This window comes from Danio rerio, chromosome 19 (genome assembly GCF_049306965.1).
Source record: "Danio rerio strain Tuebingen ecotype United States chromosome 19, GRCz12tu, whole genome shotgun sequence".
Classification (NCBI taxonomy): Eukaryota; Metazoa; Chordata; class Actinopteri; order Cypriniformes; family Danionidae; genus Danio; species Danio rerio.
Window position 1 is genome coordinate 10,906,152 of NC_133194.1, and position 19,313 is coordinate 10,925,464.

At 37.2% G+C, this 19,313-nt stretch overlaps 1 protein-coding gene across 2 annotated transcripts; it reads right to left on the reverse strand.

Annotated features, from left to right (window-relative positions):
• Positions 1-1,813: 1,813 nt before the first annotated feature.
• Positions 1,814-18,453, reverse strand: cacng8a (calcium channel, voltage-dependent, gamma subunit 8a). 2 transcript variants are annotated; one of them, NM_001326483.1, is made up of 6 exons: positions 18,343-18,453; positions 14,757-15,018; positions 10,939-11,166; positions 6,416-6,499; positions 6,160-6,300; positions 1,814-3,626 (listed from the first exon to the last, which is right to left on the reverse strand). In NM_001326483.1, exons 2-6 carry the CDS (start codon positions 14,785-14,787, stop codon positions 2,812-2,814), a joined length of 1,299 nt encoding a protein of 432 aa, NP_001313412.1. In that variant the 5' UTR covers positions 14,788-15,018; positions 18,343-18,453; the 3' UTR covers positions 1,814-2,811. The 2 variants fall into 2 exon arrangements, with proteins under 2 accessions (NP_001313412.1, XP_005159491.1); XM_005159434.5 differs by lacking the exon at positions 18,343-18,453 and adding an exon at positions 15,126-15,191 and having other exon boundaries at positions 1,819-3,626.
• Positions 18,454-19,313: the final 860 nt, after the last annotated feature.

Sequence of the window (19,313 nt, forward strand, 5' to 3'; positions counted from 1 at the left end):
GTCATCGAGTGTCAGATGTGTAAGTATGTTGTAGGATTACTATACAGGAGTTATTATTAGAGATTATAAATAGCAAAATTTAGCTGCTTTTTTTTAAAGCATGACGGTAAATCATGAAGGGCTTTATGAATATGTTAAAATATATGCATGTTTGTTGTAAAAATTTGTAATGACAAGAAAATACTGATTTGTGCATTTCCTTTTGTGTGCAGTCATGCTGCCATTGTAGGTGGTATATTCTGGGAAATTTTCTTACTCCTTGATTTTGAGTGTGGTCCTGAAAAATCTCAGTTTCAAGGGCTATCTAGTCTTCCCCTTAGCCCTGCGCTTTCAAGCTGAAGAGAATTGGGACACCCCTACCCCTTCACGTGAACGTGTAAAACGAGGGGTGGGACTAAGGGGAAGGACTAAGGAGTGGAATGGGTATAGGGCCTGACTCAACTTTAGTAACATAAAAGTCAACTTAAAAAAAATCTCAGAAAAGTCTTAAGAAAACGGTTGAATGCAGCTTACACTAACCTATGTAATATTCAGTCACAAGATGGCGCCAAACAGTCAAGAACAATGGCGTGACAGATAAGTATGTAAATATTTATATGAATATAAACTTACTAATGGTCAAGATGATTCAAGATCAAGCTACTGTGTGAGTTTCTGTGGTTATTACCCGGGAATGGCATACCTTGGAATGTTGTGACTGACTAATCAGCATCAAGTTTTTCAAAGGCGTTTAATAAGAAACAGTTAACATAAATATATGAACAGCCATACCTACTAAAGTGACCTATGAATTAACTTCTTTAACCTTTAACTGCTAATGTAACTGTGCTTGACTTTTTTTTTCGTAGGTTACCATTAAAACTAGGTCACAGGAACAGAACTTTACCAAAGTACTTTGTCAAAAAAAAAGTTTGAATAAATGTTTAAGGGTTAAATTTAGTGAAAAATAAATAAGTTGGAACTGAAAACATTGTGGGCAATGGATATGTACTGTGGGTTTTTGCTGCGTGAAACCAGAATTTTCAAACTGCTAGTGTGTTTTCCGTCGTCCAGTGAATTTCCATCGTTCCTTTCTCTCTGCCTTTTTCCTCTCAATATACTTGTCAGATATTATAAAACCCTACCCCTAGCCTGGTCTTAGCTGGTTAGGCTGGGAGATGACCAGCTAAAACCAGCTTGACCAGCCTAGCCAGGCTGGGAGCCCAGCCAAAACCAGCTATGTCCAGCTTAAACCAGGCTGGTCAAGCTGGTTTTAGCTGGTCATTTTCCAGCCTGACCAGCTAAGACCAGGCTGAAAAATGGCTGGAAACCAGCCTGGAAGTGGCCAAAACCCCTCTAAAACCAGCCTGGTCGGCCACCTAAAACCAGCCAACCAGCCTAGGCTGGTTTAAGGTGGATTTTTTAGCAGGGTATCCTAATAAAGTCAATAAAAAAAATCTTAAAATCAATATAATCTAAATTATTTTTGTTTTTTATATGTACAGATTGAGTGCTGCTTTATTAGCTTAGCAAAATGCTAACATCCAGGAATGTGTGCGTTATACTGTATTAGATACTTACTGAGCCACTGCCTATTAAAGTAATTCAAATAGCCACTTAATAGATTTCTTAAAAGACATCTGCCCTCCATTGGTGTGCTGTAAAATAATATTTAGAGGAAGAGCATCTCTCTGTTATGTAAAATTATGTGCGCATATCAAATTTCTCACTAGTCCTCTGGGTGTTGATGATGACCTTCCCTTTGACCCTTCTCTGTCATCCCCAATCCATCTGCATGAGCACATACACGCGACGCACACAAACCCAAAAGGCAGAGCGTTATGAATATATCATATATTAGTTATGAATCATGCATACAAAGTTACAAATAAACATGAAAATAATATGCTGCAGTCAAAGCTGCTAACAGTATGCACATTGATCTGTTTTACACATTCATAGAATATATCATATTTTTATTTTTACCAAAAAAGTTGTTCCACACACACGCACACACAATTTGATATAGATTTTTATATATATTCATAATATACTATATATTTTTTGTCTTTTCTGGTGAGGTTTTTTAGGTATACGTATTGCTCCCCTGGAACGAATGCCTTTCACGCCTGCATTCTGTCCTTTCTTTTGTCTCGAAAGCAGTTCGTTATAATTGTTATCCCATCGTAACAATATTAAGACTCGTTAATATGATAAATAAATCAAATATATTTATATGAAGACTTAACTACTTGTACACTTACGGTTACGATGAAAAATTCCACAGATCTAAATATTCAATCTTCGTAGAAACAAAAAAAAAAAAAACGAAAATGTTATAATATTCATCACACTCTCGCAGAATTGACACATGCTTGACACTTATTGAATGACATCATGAAATATAGTGTCAACATGTGCAAGAAAATATCACAGTTTGAGTTCGTTTATCAAAAGGAAATGGGAAATTGTGGAAAAATAAAAACGTTAAATGTCGGAGTTAACTCAGCCGTAATAATTACCATGGTAAAATAATTTAAAAAACGACAACTATACTGGAATGCTAAATAAGAGAGAGCTCGAAAGAGCTCGAAGAACCGAAAGATCACCATCACACACATCGAGTATTTCAACATGAATCAATAAGAAGTGCGGATGGAATTCTGTTACTCAAGTCACCATGTTCGACAAAACGCAAATGGAGAGAAAAAAAGAGGATGTATTGCCTTCGTGTTCGCCTCTTCGCCAATGCCTTCTTTTATTTCTCAGCCCTTTTTTTCTCTCCTGTCTTCCTGCTTCACTCGCTTCTTTTCCCAATCATTTGGCCTTTCGTTACACCGGTGTCGTTCTCCTATTGAGAGTGTTAGTGTTTGAACTGTCTCCTTTTCCCAGTCGATCCAAGGTTCCCAGTCCTCGATCCCTTTCCATGGTGGCGGAGGATCCGGCGGACAGCGGAGCCTGTTGTGGCCCAGAGGAAGACGAGGTATTGAGGGTGGCGTTGGCTGAGGCAGCCAGGTTGGACTTGGAAATAGATGGCAGTGTCCCTGTCATGAGCGCTCCTCCACCACCACCTTCCTTTGTGGGAAAGTAATTGTGTAGCTGATAAAGCGTCGCACGGTCGACTGTGCCATACATTGGTGGCTTACCTTCCCTACCTAATGTATACATCGAAATATCCCCCATTCCTCCACCTCCTCCTCCGCCTCCTCCTCCTCCGGAGTGTGTGTGCGGATTGGGAAGTGTGGCTACTGAAAATGGTGGCGGGCCAGCGGCGAGGGGTGGGCCAAAGTTTTTGGGAGCGATGGCTGACGTGGGCGATTGTTCACGGGAGCGGGACGGCTCTGCTGTGGAGCGTGAGCTGGAGCGGGATGAGCGTCGGCGGAATCGGTATCCCGGCAGTCGTAACACAGCAGAGGTGGTGCTGCGGAAGAGGTCGGTGCGCGAGCGGCAGCGTAGTTCTTTGTTGCGCTCGATGTAAATGTTGACGGCCAGGACGCCCACCACCTCCGCCAGGATGAACGACAGGCCGCCGAAGTAGAAGGACCAGCCGTAAGAGTAGTGCCACTTCTTGTCCTCGTCTTTTTTGGGAGAGATGTCACTAAGTGCTGCGGAGATGTACACGATGACACCTATGATGTTGCTCAGGCCTGAATCAAAATGTGAATAAAATATGTTAGTTTAGATGTTTGATTCATGGAACACTAAGGGCGCGTGTCCACCAAAGTTTTTGTGCTGCAGAAAAGCGAGCTGATCTTTTTTTCCCTGTCAATGGAAGTGCTGAGTTTTTTTTTTAAGCTATGACTTGTAGGTCTGAGTATTTTTAGAACAGTGCTCATGTTTTGGCAGCACGTAAAAAAAACTTCAGTAGACACGCCCTCTAAATGCATGTTCATACCAAGAATTAGATTAACTGTAGGTTTTCTCAGAGTGGAATATGCGATGGACAGCCTCCCCATTTCCGCACTGCCCCATATGTAATACAGAGGTCCTTCGCAGTTCACCTTTCGCGGCCTTGCAGTTTTTGCAGATTTTTTTAGTGCAATTTGACATTTTTTACAGCACATTGTGTTCTGCGATTGGCTGTAGACCACTGTCAATCAATGTCCTCTGTGTCTTCTGTACAGTCCAGAATGAGTTCAGCTTGCCAAATTAACATAAATCTTTGATCGTGTGAGCTTCAACAAGACCAATGGAAAGGGGGTCGCACACTAGATGCGTTGCGACCCCCTTAAAGATGGTCTTCTTTAGCCTGTTGGATTAGTAACTGCAGGAAAAAAACATAATGCTGGATTCATTCATTCAGTTTAGTCCCTTTATTAATCTGGGGTCGCCACAGCGGAATGAAACGCCAACTTATCCAGCACTGATTTTATACAGCGGATGCCCTTCCAGCTGCAACCCATCTCTGGGAAACATCCATTCACACACATACACTACGGACAATTTAGTCTACCCAATTCACCTATATAACATGTCTTTGGACTGTGGGAGAAACCGGAGCACTCGAAGGAAACTCACACAAATGCAGGGAGAACAAGCAAACTCCACAAAGAAACACCAACTGACCCAGCCGAGGCTCGAACCAGTGACCTTCTTGCTGTGACACCACTACCTACTGCGCCCTGGATGTCAACATTATCTGCATGAAAGCTAAATGCTTTATGGACAGTGATGAATGTTTGCGCCTGACAACAGGTTTTGATCTTTGGTCTCAGTTTAATAATGGACTTATTTTTAAACAGTGTTTAAACAAGGGAGAAACGTGTGAAAATGGTGATGTCTGTCTGAGAAAAGAGCATAAAGTGAGGGGTTTTACAGCTTTAAAACATCTAAAACAATTGTAAAACATAGAGTGGACTACTATATAGTGGGTTCTATATATTGAGATTAAGGATTAATTAATTGCGAGTAACTCCCACGATTAACGAGGGACCACTGTACTCTAGATACACACAACAAATCTTTTTAAAGAATTTATTTAAAGAATTCCAATCCCTTGAGACTTTTGTTCAAATTCATTCGGTTTAGTCTCAATTTCAGAGGTCGCCACAGCGGAATAAACTAACTATTATAAACGCCAACTATTTCAGCATGTTTTAAGCAGCGGATGCCTTTCCAGCCGCAACCCAGAACTGGGAAACACTCATACACACTCTTTCACAAACACACTCATACACTACGGCCAATTTAGTTAATCCATTTCAACTATATGGAGGAAACCCACGTGCTTTGTTCAACTTCACAACATAAATGAAGATATTTTAGATGAAACCTGAGAGCTCCCTCATCCTCTCTATACAGCAATGCTCATGAGACGCTCAAAATGCACTGTCAAAACAGTCCATGTCACTTCTGTGGTTCAGTTATAATCTTACGAAGCTCCAATTGTAAATATGGCCTTGTTAACCTTTAAATTCTCTCCCTCATCAGGTCAGGGTGCACATTTATATGGGCAGTACAATGTAATGCTATTAGAGTCAGCAGATCAAAATGCTGTATTGCTTGGTAAACGTAAACCCTATTTTGTCATGCAACAAAGGTGTCAGGTGATTGGATAATGCAGAACATAGAACATAATTGTTAATTACTCTAAAGTGGGCATTTAATAATAATAATAATTATATATATATATATATATATATATATATATATATATATATATATATATATATATATATATATATATATATTTTTTTTTTTTTTTTTTTTTTTTTTTTTTTAGTTAAATTTGAGAAACAAAGTTAATATTAAGACTTTAAGGTGGGTTATTTAAAAATTATTTATATTTATTTTTAATTATCTTTCAGTTTTTCAGCATGCCATTATTTTTAATGTAAACATTTTTAGTATTTCTTTTGTGACTTAACTTTTCTCTTTCCTGTTCTTTTTCTGCCATAATTACAGCAAAGGTATTAGCGAAAATAGAATCTTTATCAAATGTGTGAAACAGTAGACTAAAATAATGGCTGCTGAAAATTTTGCTTTGTATCACATGAAAGAAATATTATTACTATTATTCATTTTAGAAATTCATTTATTGATTGGATTGTAAGTTGGTTCTGAATAAAACACTGAAATATGGCACAAAGTAATGTCATGACAATTTAGTGAATTCACAAAATAAGGATCCATAATTACTGTAAATTAGTATTCTGTAAGTGTCACAATAAATAATGTTACCTGCCACCACGAACAAAATGCCTGCTCCCAAAATGATGTGTCTTTTGGTTTTGTAGAAGCGACTGGACGCCACACACACTCCACCTAGCAGCAATAATATGGCACTGAGGATAGGAAATATACTGGAGGCTCTGACCACACCTAAGAGAAGAAAAAGAAGAAGATAACAAATAAATGCATTTTTTTCCATATACACTTACATTTTGAATGAAAAAATTTATGGACCGTACAAGACCACAAAAGACTCCAGACTTACGTAAAAGGTACTCAGCAGCATCCTGGTCATAATCCGCATCCTCTGGGAAATGATTAATCTGGGAACAAACTCCTCGCTTCAGTCCTGAACACAAAAAAGAGAAAGTGTTCAATACTTCTACCATTATATTTGATAGGGCTGGATGATTCATCAAAATGAAACTGCGATTTAGCAATGCTGCGATTGTCACGTCTTGTCATGGAAGCATGGGTGTGTGATCAGTAGTAAGTCTCAGAGGGCGATCTCATGCAGAAACTCCAAATACCCACAAAGAAGAAACCGAGGAAATTCCTATAGCATTGCATTTCAACACTAGAGCTACTGAGGCAGTCATTTTGACCAGTTATTAATTTAATAACTTTGTTGAAATAAAACACATATCTATAATTCCCTGAATTTTACTAAATATGTGTATATTTCCCTTTATTAAACATTGTTATTTTATTGAAATTACAAAACTTAATAGTTCTTGTTATTTCTACCATAAGTCAAAATGTCAGTTGTCTGCTTCTTTTACCTGTGACTTTAAATATGCGAGCCTCTGCTGCCTAGCAACTTCCTATTATCAAAAACATAACTTTCTGTTGGCAAAAACATACCTTTACTTTAGATATGTCTTTCAAAACAGCATATTCAGTGCCGCAAAAAACCCTGCAGGCACAGGGCGTCAACATAACGTCACACTGTCGTTGTACCCCAACATTGTCAGAGTGTATGTCAATGGCTGTGAGTCACCTCAGGTCAAAAGCAGCATACCCTTGTTCTTTTTCGCTTATTTCTTTTCTCTCTCTGTCACATATCATATAAACCATTTACTTCAGTCAACATGTTGATATTCTGCTTATGGCCATTGTCATACTTCACATCTTAAAGGATCTCTGCGTTTGAAACCATAAAACATTTAGACGACAATTATTTAATTGTACTTTGCATAATTTTTAGTGTTTAGGGTGATTATGAAGGCACTGATATTATCATAAAGCTATATTTCACCACTTTTTAGTAGAAACACTGAACACACTGGTTACACTTTACGATAAGGTTCATTAGTTAATGCATTTACTAACATGAACTAATCATGAACAACACTTGTACAGCATTTATTAATCATAATTGAACATTTACTAATGCATTATTAACATTCAAGTCCATGCTTGTTAACATTAGTTAATGCACCATGAGTTACATGAACTAACAATGAACAACTGTATTTTCATAAAAGTGTTTATTTTTGTCCCCAATTTCTGATTAATGGAGAGAAGATTTTTTCAACACATTTCTAAACATAAAAAATGTAATAACTCATTTCTCATAACTGATTTATTTTATGTTTGCCTTGATGACAGTAAATAATATTTGACTAGATATTTTTCAAGACACTTCTATACAGCTTAAAGTGACATTTAAGGGCTTAAATAGGTTAATTAGGTTAACTAGGCAAGTTAGGGTAATTAGGCAAGTTATTGTACAACGATGGTTTGTTCTTTAGACTATTTTTTAATTAAGACCTGCTCTTATTCTAGGCGAAAAGCTCCAGAAGAAAAATATTATCAGACATACTGTGAAATTTCCTTGCTCTGTTAAACATCATTTGGGAAATATTTAAAAAAGACAAAGAAAAATTCAAAGGGGGGCTAATAATTCTGACTTAAACTGTATGTATCGGTCAACATCTAAAAAATTATGTTTTAGGGTTTCAAAAATCACATTTATTCACATTTAATTTAAAAACTTAATTTCAGTTTTGCTTTTTTTTTTTGTAGCTCAGCAAATAAATAAACTAACAATCAAACAAAAGGTTATGCTAAATTAGAAATGACAATGTCTGTTTGAGAGATTTACAACAACTTTCCCCATCATTTCTCCATCTCTTCTCTGATTGGTTGGCCGGCCAAATCAAAGGTTACCATGGGCCAACTATGGCCCCACTTGCCCTAGTTTGGGCATCTCTGCTACAGACAATTCTGAACTTGGTTCAAAATTCCTTACTATTTTTATAAAAATAAATGAATATTTTAAAAGTTTACTGCATTATTATATACTTTTGAAAGAAATTTCAAAAATTGATTTAAACATTTATATATATATATATATATATATATATATATATATATATATATATATATATATATATATATATATATATATATATATATATATTCTCCCAATGTTTGCTTGGGTTTCCTTTGGACTGTGGGGGGAAACCGGAGCATCCAAAGACATGTGGTATAGGTGAATTAGCTATGCTAAATTTTCCGTGGTGTATGTGTGTGAATGAGTGTGTATGGATGTTCCCCGTCATAGGTTGCAGCTTGAAGGGTGTCCTGCTGCGTAAAACATATGCTGGATCCCACTGTGGCAACTCCAGATTATAAAGTGACTAAGCCGAAAAGAAAATGAATGAATGAACGAATGAATTTAGAATAATCAAATACCTTATTATAACTATTGCAAATATTTTCATCATAAACACTGAATGTACTTCGCCATGATGCTTTGCAACAGAATTATTAAAACATTTCATTAAAAAAATATTAAAGCATATGGGTAATGCTAAAAACAAATGTATTACTAATGATATCAAATACCCTTGAAATAGAATTATTTGCACTGAAAAACGCAGAGAAATGAAGTGAGCAATATAATAAGTGGAAATGACTTTGTTTTTGTCTAGTTTGATTATGCTGCACGCACCTTTGACCTGCCATGACTCACCGCATAATCACCGCCACTGACATGCACTCCTCTGGGTTTCTAATGCAACTGAATAATAATAATAATAAAAGAACATACAGTGTGAGTTTGTTTAAAACCTGTCTCCAGAGACCCGTGTGCTGTTAAAACAACTCGCTGAACATGAGCAGCCCTGCAGAGCCCACTGGCTGAACAAATCTGGAGGCAACACTTCTTACAGTGCTGTTGAAGACTGTAGAGTAATCTTAAAGCTGGACAGTGAAACCAGTTTGTGATAATATGTTTGACTCAGTGGTCTAGATTTTGCTCCTCTGTAAAATATTAATGTACCTGCATAAAGGCACAAAACGTCAAATAGTCATAGATTTGAATAGGGAAAAGCATAAAAAGTAATATGCCCGCTCTAGTGGTTGAAACCCCACCTTCTAGTAAAGGAGCCAAACGTCAATCACTATAGACTGAAGATTCTCTAGGGGAGGGGCTCAGTACAGACTAGGTTTGTCACGGTACTGGAATTCGATACCAACCGGTCCTGAAATTTACGGTCACATACTTAAACACAGCTGATTTGCCATTGTGTTTACGTGCTCATCAGAAACAACTCACTGCTGTTTACACACAGGCTGGCACTACGTAGGTGATTTTAATTTAAATTTACTGAATCTAAATTTTAATTTACTACTCGACCGTTAGAAAAGTACATTCTACACAATATGAATGTCGTGCGTCTGAATAGAAATCAGACGCACAACATCCGCCATTTTTTCATTAACATGTGACCTACTCGTGTCAGTTGCGTCGCTTCACTCCCATTCATGAATTCTCTTGCAGTGCATCATGAAAAATATTAGCCTATTAGTCTATTCTATTGCCAGAAGTATTAGTTCATCTGAGTATTTCTCGCATGGTGTTTTTCGAAATCTATCAATTCGAACATACTACTCCGTTCGCATACTTTATAACGTACTATTTAGTATGGATGAGATACGAGAGATCCGCTGATGAATCGCGGCTTTAAAACACTCCATTGTCCCTGTATCTGTTTTTAAACAGAGGGAAGTTTTTTTTTGCCAGAATAAAACGATTTAGGTTTTTGCATTAGGTGGCTGAAAAGCTTTTCTGGCTTTATACTGCAAAAACAACCGGCTGAATGTACATTATCCCTTACTTACTATTTAGTATAAGTCATTTAAATTAATTTAATTAGCTTTCACCCTAAAATTTTTTCAACCATTTACTCACCCTCAAAAGGTTTCAAATATTTATGACTTTCTTTCTTCTGTATTTTTTATGAAAGAAGAAACAAACTAATATAGATGTCAACTATGCCATGCCATGTCAGATTTGATAAACTTAACTTTCTATTCACCAAAGAATCCTGAATAAGATATTCAAAAATATATAAAGCAGCACAATCATTTTCAGTATTATTATTATTATTATTATTATTATTGTTGTTGTTGTTGTTGTTGTTGTTGTTGTTGTTATTATTATTATTATTAATAATAATAATAATAATAATTTCTCTATTGTCAATCAAATGAATGCAGCCCTTTTTCAAAAGCATTAAAAGTCTTACTGACCTTAAACTATCTACAGTCATAAAGTAATAATAAATTAAACTTGCCCTCCAAATAAAGCATTTTAAAAGGCACTGGTTTATAATATAAGTTTTAAATGCTACCATTTGCCCATCCTCACTCTAAAACTTCCATTAATGACTTTGTCAGACTGCACAGGTTGAGCCCTCCTTCATGCATCATTTCCTCCTCACATTCACACATGGCCCAATCCTTCGCCCCCTCACACAGACCCAGCCGGTCACTCACCCTCCAGGCAGCAGATTCTCCAGAGACCGGAGTGGGTGAGGGCTCCCGGGTCCTTCTTGTCCTTGTTGTGCGGGTCGTCCTGAGAGGAGTTGGCAGTGCTGTTGCAGATGAAGGCGCGAGCGTACAGCCAGTAGTCTGTGCCGATGGCTACGGTCATCAGGGCGAAGGCTGCAAACGCTCCAACGGTGGTGAGAAGCACCTGAATCCCTCGCTCGCACCACACCATGGCTGAAATCAGAGAATGCAAGTTCAAAATAATTGACGATGAGACATTTATTTACTACAAAACAATGCATTATTTTTCAATAATTCAATGTATCGGAGGCAGCATGGTGGCTCAGTGGTTAGCATGTTCAACAAGAAGGTCACTGGTTTGAGTCTCGGCTGAGCCAGTTGGCATTTCTGTGTGGAGTTTGCATGTTCTCTCTTTGTTAGTGTGGGTTCTCTCCAGGTGGTCCGGTTTCCCCCATAGTCCAGAGACATGCGCTATAGGTGAAATGAATAAGTTAAATTAGCCTTAGTGTATGTGTGTGAATGAGTGTGTCTGGGGCTGGAAGGGCATCCGCTTCATAAAACATATGCTGGAATAGTAGGTGGTTCATTCCACTGTGGCAACCCCTGATAAAAAAGGGACTAAGCCAAAGAAAAGTAAATGAATGTATCAGATTATTCTGCTTATACTCCACATATTACAGTTACTTACAAGACATTTTTTAGATGATGTATTTTAAGACATTTGACTGTTTTCAGTCCTCAAACAGCTGATTAGTTTCTTATACATTTCATCCAAAGCCTTTTGCTTATTTTGATTTTATTTTAGTGTTGTATGCTGTGTTTTTTGAAATAGCAGAATCATTCGTCGTAGTGATTTGGAAGTAATGCAGTTAAGACCTGCCAGTCAAGAATTACTTTAGCTGTACTTTAATCTGAAAATAAATGCACACCTTAGATTGGTCATTATTAGCCAATCAGAATCAAGCATTCAAAACTGCTGTAGTATAAAGGTGTCATATGTTGCCCCATTTCATAAATCTCTGCTGGGTTTCCCCCAACCTGTTTTGAAGAATTGTATAGAAAAGGAGTGACGGAAACATAATAATTTTTTTACACTCGCTTGTGGTGGATTTGACCTTGTGCAAAAAGGGTTAAATCAAATACGAGGAGATGGAATCACATTTGAAGAATTAACTTTAACCTAGCGAATATTACACCCACATGACTCTATTAAGTTTTGCTTTGTTTACGGTTGGTTACTAGGTTACCAATACTACGGTCAGCCGCTCTAACAACTAATTGGAAACACACCTAATTTGCATTTATTTTTACAGATTTTACTTTAACATGGAATAAGCAGAATTACTAGCCCCTTTCACACAGTAATACAGGTAAATATCCAGAAAATTTCCAGAACGACTTTCGAAAAAATCGCTGTTCACAGAGACAAAGACATTGGGGATTTTTTTCTGGAAAAGACCATTGACGCATCCTTTCTAAAATGACATAATTTACCAGAAATGGCCTATAAACAGCTGCGCTTGTATTTGAGAACATAATAGGGATCAGACTTTTGTTAAAAGCTTTAGCATTCATGCAGCTGCTTTTGTCCCAGAGACATCCAAAGGCAGAATTGTGAACCGCAGCTAAATGTTTACACATTTGACTACAGTACAAATTTTGTGGAAGGATAAGTACTGAGAACAACTTTGAAGTTAACATTTGGAGGAACACTTTCACATGTCGAAACGTAACTAACCGGAGCACTCTATCATATGCACAAGCGCTGAACGCAGGGCTTGCAGGTAAACTCACAGCGGTTTGTCATAAGCATTTTATCGATAATTTTTTCCACAGTTGGCATTAATAATGAACATAGATACATTATCTGACTAACAACTAGTAGCTAAATGTGTCTCAAAAAGTATAAAAAAACTTGTATTTTCATAAACAGCACAGATGTTTTTGCGCGGTTATTTCTATTGAAACTGTTGAGCTAATGCTGCAGAATTTCGTTCTATGTATATGTACATGTGAATGACAATTTCACTCCATTATTTACATAACTTGGATTAAAACAAGACAGCATTTTTGAGTGTATGCCAATTTTAAAAGTGTAAATTATTAATGTATTGATTTAATATTTTTATGTATTATTTTATCTTACTTTTGTGTGTAGTGATTAGTGTAAATTTGATTTGAGTAGCATGATTGTAGCAAGTCAAATACACAGTTTACCATCCATTTTACAAAAAAAAAAAAAAATTAAATTAAAGCTCTGAACGAATTAAGTCAACCCAGGCTCATTCTGAAATGTAGCCCTATATACATTTCTGGAGATCATGAAATGCATCTCAGAAGCTACATTTTATTTATTTATTTATTTTTTGTAGCTTTTGTTTTCGCGAATCCACCAGAGGCCGCTGTGTATGCTTTTTGAGATCTCAAATTTCTCTCGCGAGTGCCATTTATGCCTGCTGTTCTCGTGTAAATTCACCAGAGGCCGCTGTCGACTCACTGACTGATTGACCAACCGACCAATCCCGCACCTAACCCCTTCTTTAAACCCAACCGATAGTATTTTAAAAAGCACAGATTGACCCGCACCCACCCCCTTCCCTAAACCCAAACGATAGTATTTTTAAAAGCACTGATTGACCCACACCCAACCCTTCCCTAAACCCAACCGATAGTGTTTTAAAAAGCACAGATTGACCCGCACTATAGCTCTGCATTCCCGCAGGAGCCACAGGACCCGACCAGATTTCTTGTGGCGGGGGAATACATTTCTGAATAAAGCGCAGAGCGGTCGGTAACTGGTGTAACTTGAACGGGAGCGGGCGGTCTAACAATATCACTCCCGACTCCCGAGCAAGCACACGTATGAATGTGTGTGAATGAGAGAACGTGATGCTGTGTTTAGCTTGATTGTTGTCACTTGCTTGATGCTGTGTGTCTATGTGTGTTTTTACAGACAGCTTGTTATAGGCTGTCTGGACTCTGTATAGTTGGGTGGTTTTTGGATTTAGTCTCGCGCAGATCTCTAACCCGCACCTTCCCTAAACCCAACCGATAGTGTTTTAAAAAGGCACCGATTGACCCGCACCCACCCCTTCCCTAAATCCAACCAATAGTGTTTTAAAAAGCACCAACAGACCAGCGCCCACTCACTTCCCTAAACATAACCGACAGTGTTTTAAAAAAAAGCCCTTGCCTGATTTTTACCATGTTTTCAGATTTTACCACATTCACACTCTGTTATTTACTTGTTTATTTTATTTTTTGGCTTCTCTTTTATATTTTACCTGCTTTCTGGAACTGTTCTTCATAGAAATCAAACCCCATCGTCGTGGTCAATTCCTCTCTGAGTCTCAAATCTGCCGACGTACATGTCGAGCTAACTGGACAAACTGGTAACATCGGAAAAAGCCGTCCGTACGGAGGTAAGTTGACATACTGCCTCGTAGCGTTCATTTTAAAGAAGAAATGCAGGTATACGTAGCTCTGACTACATAATTCGCAATCCCCAGAAATGTATATAGGGGTATGTTATCAGAAGGAGCCTATGTTGAAATAAGTGGTGCTTCATTTCACTGTGGTGACTGATGATAAATCAGGTACTAAACTGAAGGAAAATGAATGAATGAGAACCAATTAAGAAGATAGAGCAGCGAACTAAAAGAACTCAATGAACCTTGAGCAACCAACACTTCAGAAACATCTACGAAAAAGTTAGACCGAAAATGATGGTGGAAGCAGACTATCAAAAAACATGACAACCAATGTGATAACAGCGCCGGCGGCCATTAATGAGATCTGATTACCTGGAGGAATGTGTCTTGCCTTCCCATCCATCCCTGCAGCTCTCCAAGCCTAGTCACTGAAGATTGAGCCGACCAGAACGTCCAAGCAGCAGCATCCATCGACTGTTATCCCTCGCTCTTTCTTCCCCCTCTTTCCTCTCTCTCTCTTTCTTTCTCTCTCTCCCCCTGTTCTCCTGCCCGTGGGTGGGTGTAGATTTTCTAGGTTTCGCTGCTTTTCTCCTCTCAGAAAGATTTCATGGCAGGAATCCTACCGCTTCTCCTCCTGAAGAGAAACCAACAATAAGAACAGAAACAAGGTTTTAAAAAAAACACCTCAAGCTTGCACTATTGCCATTAAACGATCATTATCATGACAGCAATACGCTTTACATGTATGTCATCCGAGAGGAGATGGTTACGTCGCACATACATCCGTGCGAGGAGCGAGGGATATATAAAGAAAAAGAGAATAGAAAGCAAGACAGAGCGTGCGCCATCCCGTCGCCATGGCAACAGCGCATTCTGAAGTGGAGAACAGAACAGGATGGTGTGTGTGATGTTGGTGAGTGAGGTGATGCCAGTGTGTTTGTGTGCGTGTCTGTGTGTTCATGATAACATACCTAGTGGTTTGGCACTGTCATGGATGTCCAGAATGCACCTGGCTTCGATCAGCAGTGTTTTGAGTGATGCGCTAATGACATGCGGAGCGAGGACAGCTGATCTGTCCCCCTGTGACGAGCTCAGACTCTAATAGGCGGTTACTTAGAGTTCTGTTCTGTTCAGCAATTGTCGTCAGTCCTGATCATTCTCAGAAAACAGGATGCCAAATTGTCAAAAAAAGGCTGCCAGGAAGTTACACTGTTTAGATTAAAGTTAAAGCTAAATAAATAAATAATATAATCTAGAAATATTGTATATAGATTAAAGGTTCTTTTCATACAGGCATATACTAATAATTAAAAATACATCCTGGTCACTAAACAAGAACATCAATTTTCAATGTACTTTTAATAATGTTAAAAATACTATACTAAGGCTGGGCGATATTGCAAAAAAATGTATCACAATATCATGTTTAATATCATTCGATATCGATAGTTATTAAATATTTTTTAATATTGGTATTATTTTTCATTTACCAACTTTCTTGTAATTTACCAACATTACTAAGGCAGTTTTAATAGTCAAAAACAAAAATATTATAGTGAAAACAAACATTTGTATATAAATTTACGAAGGAAAAAAGTTTTAATAGTCAAAAACAAAAATATCGATATTTTGTCAATAGACAAAAAGACATGCGGTACAGGTGAATTGGGTAGGCTAAATTGTCCGTAATGTATGAGTGTGTGTCTAAATGTGTATGGATGTTTCCCAGAGATGGGTTGCAGCTGGAAGGGCATCAGCTGCGTAAAGACTTGCTGGATAAGTTGGTGGTTCATTCCGCTGTGGCAACTCTGGATTAATAAAGGGACTAAGCCGACAAGAAAATGAATGAATGAATGAATATTTTTGAAAACAATCCTATATTGAGATATAATACGAGAGGTCCCAGGTTCAAATCCCGGAATAGCCCCCACATTTAACCCACCAGTCCTACTGTATCCATCCTGTTTTGAGCTGAAATCAAAATGGCGATTCTTTGTATGGAAGTTGGTTGCTCTAACAAGAAGGCTAAAGACCATAGCCTTTAGCGTCTGTCTCTAGAGTACCTTTAGAGGTCAGAGGAGTAAGGTTAACCTGCATAGCACTTTGCTAGCTGTTTAGCTAAATAAATAAATAAATAATCTAGTCTAGAAATACTGTATATAGATAAAATGTTCTCATTGCTACATGCATATACTAATAATCAAGAATAAATCCTGGTCACTGAACAAGAATAATAATTTTGAATGTACATTTAATAATATTAAAAGTACTATACTGGGGCTGGGCGATATTGCAAAAAAAAATATTAGTATATCATGTTTCATATTATTTGATATTGATAATTACTGAATGTTTTTTAACTATCCATTTAGGAATATTAGTCGTTTTTTTTTTTTTTTTTTTATTTAACCACTTTATTATAACATACCAACATTACTAAGGCAGTTTTAATAGTCAACAGTGAAAAATATATTTCAAAAACAAAAATATTGATATCTTGTCAATATCGCTTAAACTTTTTTTGATATTGATAATGGTGTTCAATCAATAAATATTATAATTGATTTTATTGCCCAGCCCTATACTATACAATTATTAAGCATTCCTCGTTTCTATATTACAATGCAACTGATGCATTATTATTATTATTATTATTGTAAACAAATGTATTTTTTAAAAGTTAACTTTAGGCTGTATAACTGGAAATGTAATTGAAGTTTATGTCTCTACATCATTTTTTATTTTATTTTTTTTTTTGCTTTCTGGCACTAAAAATGAAGGCCTTTCTTTGGTCACATACTGCACAAGTTGGTGGAGAAAAGGCAAGCCAAGAGGTTCAACGATACATATGAATGAACTTCTCCAGGGCACAAATGGCCTCCCGCACTAAACATTCACATTTTACAAAACAGGGCAACCATGTGTCATGTCTGATAATATATGAAACTACAGAGATTCAGTGCCTTGCAGGAATGCCTTAAGTCAAACACCACATCTCATACAACCGGAAAACATACAAAACCAACAAATGACTTCAACATTAGGACGTGCTTAATATTGCTGTTGTCATGCAATCAATTAAGTGACCACATTTTCATCAAAACACATTAGCCTAATGAATGAACCCAGCAAACAATTTTCTGTTTAATAGACATCTAAACGTCTATTAATTTTTCACTGACATTCCAAATTTAGCCTTGTTTTAGACAAGACAAATATGTTTAGAGGTCTATTAGACAGCTTTTAAAAACAACAAAAAATGCTTGCTGCAATGAATGAATGAATGAATGAATGAATGAATGAATGAATGAATGAATGAAAATGAATGAATGAATGAATGAATGAATGAATGAATGAATGAATGAATGAATGAATGAATGAATGAATGAATGCTAACAGAGAGACATCCAATGATGGTCGTAATAAAATATGCGTGGCTCCTTAATAAATGCAATTTAAACTGTGAAGCGCCAATTATAATCCCATGGGTCTTGGTTGAATAGGTCACCAGTGCAACACGTAGCGATGATGTTGCTGTGACTGGAGACCTTCGGCAAATCAATGATTTGTTGTTTTGATATTAAAGGCGTTGAAGAAACAAACTCGATGACTGATTTCCCTTTGCCATCAAAATGACTGACAGATGCTTCTCAGGAGACCGATTCTAAGCGTTTAGTCCGCGCGCGCATCTCCATGAGCTCGCGCATCTGCCATCGAGGCGCTTTTACAGATTTCACAATATCCAACAGCCGAATAACAGCACAAACACACAATGGTCCAAACAGTTTTTAATAAATCTCTTGGAAAAACCAAACAAGCGTCAAGTAAAAGCGCCCGCGCACGTCAGTAAATTTTCACGATTCATTTCGAGTGTTTTATAAAGCCCTTCTGTAAGACACTCTTCTAAAATGTATCATATAATCTGAATATGCGAATGTTTGATGTATTCTCGCCTTACCTTTGCAGTTTCGACATGTATCCCTGTTGCTTGTCGGTCGTAATTCTCTGAGGCGGTTCTGGAGAGGCGGTGAATGAGGGGGCGTTCAGAGACAGTTGTGTTCATGTGAATAAACGATGCTGAAGCAGGAATTAGCCGACAGGACTTGCTTAATATTGATCAACAGACACATCACAGTTCTCTAAGAGCAGATCTGCGGGATGACAGAGCCGAACTAATTCAACAAGGGGTATGTTTTCTGTCGGAGGTTGAAGACTGGTTACATTGGTTGTTGGACATACTTAGACTAAATATTATTATTATTTTATTTGCCTTCTTCAGATCAGAAGCTGTTTTTTTGTGTTTTACCTCACAATCTTAATTTCATTTGTGAAAAATAGCTGGAATTAACTCTATTCAACTCTAAAATGCAACTACAAGATCAAGAATCACAACAGTTAATGCACACACTGTAATGCAGTGTTACACACCATTATTTTATGTTGTCCCAACACAAACGAATTCGTTTTTTTCTACAAATTTAAGCGGGTTGAACATAAAACAGTTAAGTTGTCCCTAAATAACCTTAAGAATTGTGCAGTTTAATTGTTTAATAACTACTTTTTTAACAGTTTGAACTAGCAGCAAAAGTCATTTTGCAATGCAATTGCAGTTATAAAACACAGCAAATTTGCCAGTGTACATTTTACACTACAGGTGTTGAATTAAACACCTTTCTGGTGTGTATATATGAGACCCACCAGCCAGCTGGTAACACATGCAAAAGTTTTGAATATATATACTTCTGCAGGGTAAACTTTTTTTTACACTATTATACACTATACACTATTGCGATTGTCTTAGAACTTCCGATTCAGTCGCCTATGGGAGAAATGACTAGGAATAATAAACGGCAGAAAACGGTCAAACTACTTGCTCTAAAAACAAATGCTTGCATGACTATAAAGACCAAGTAGAATAATATAATAAGA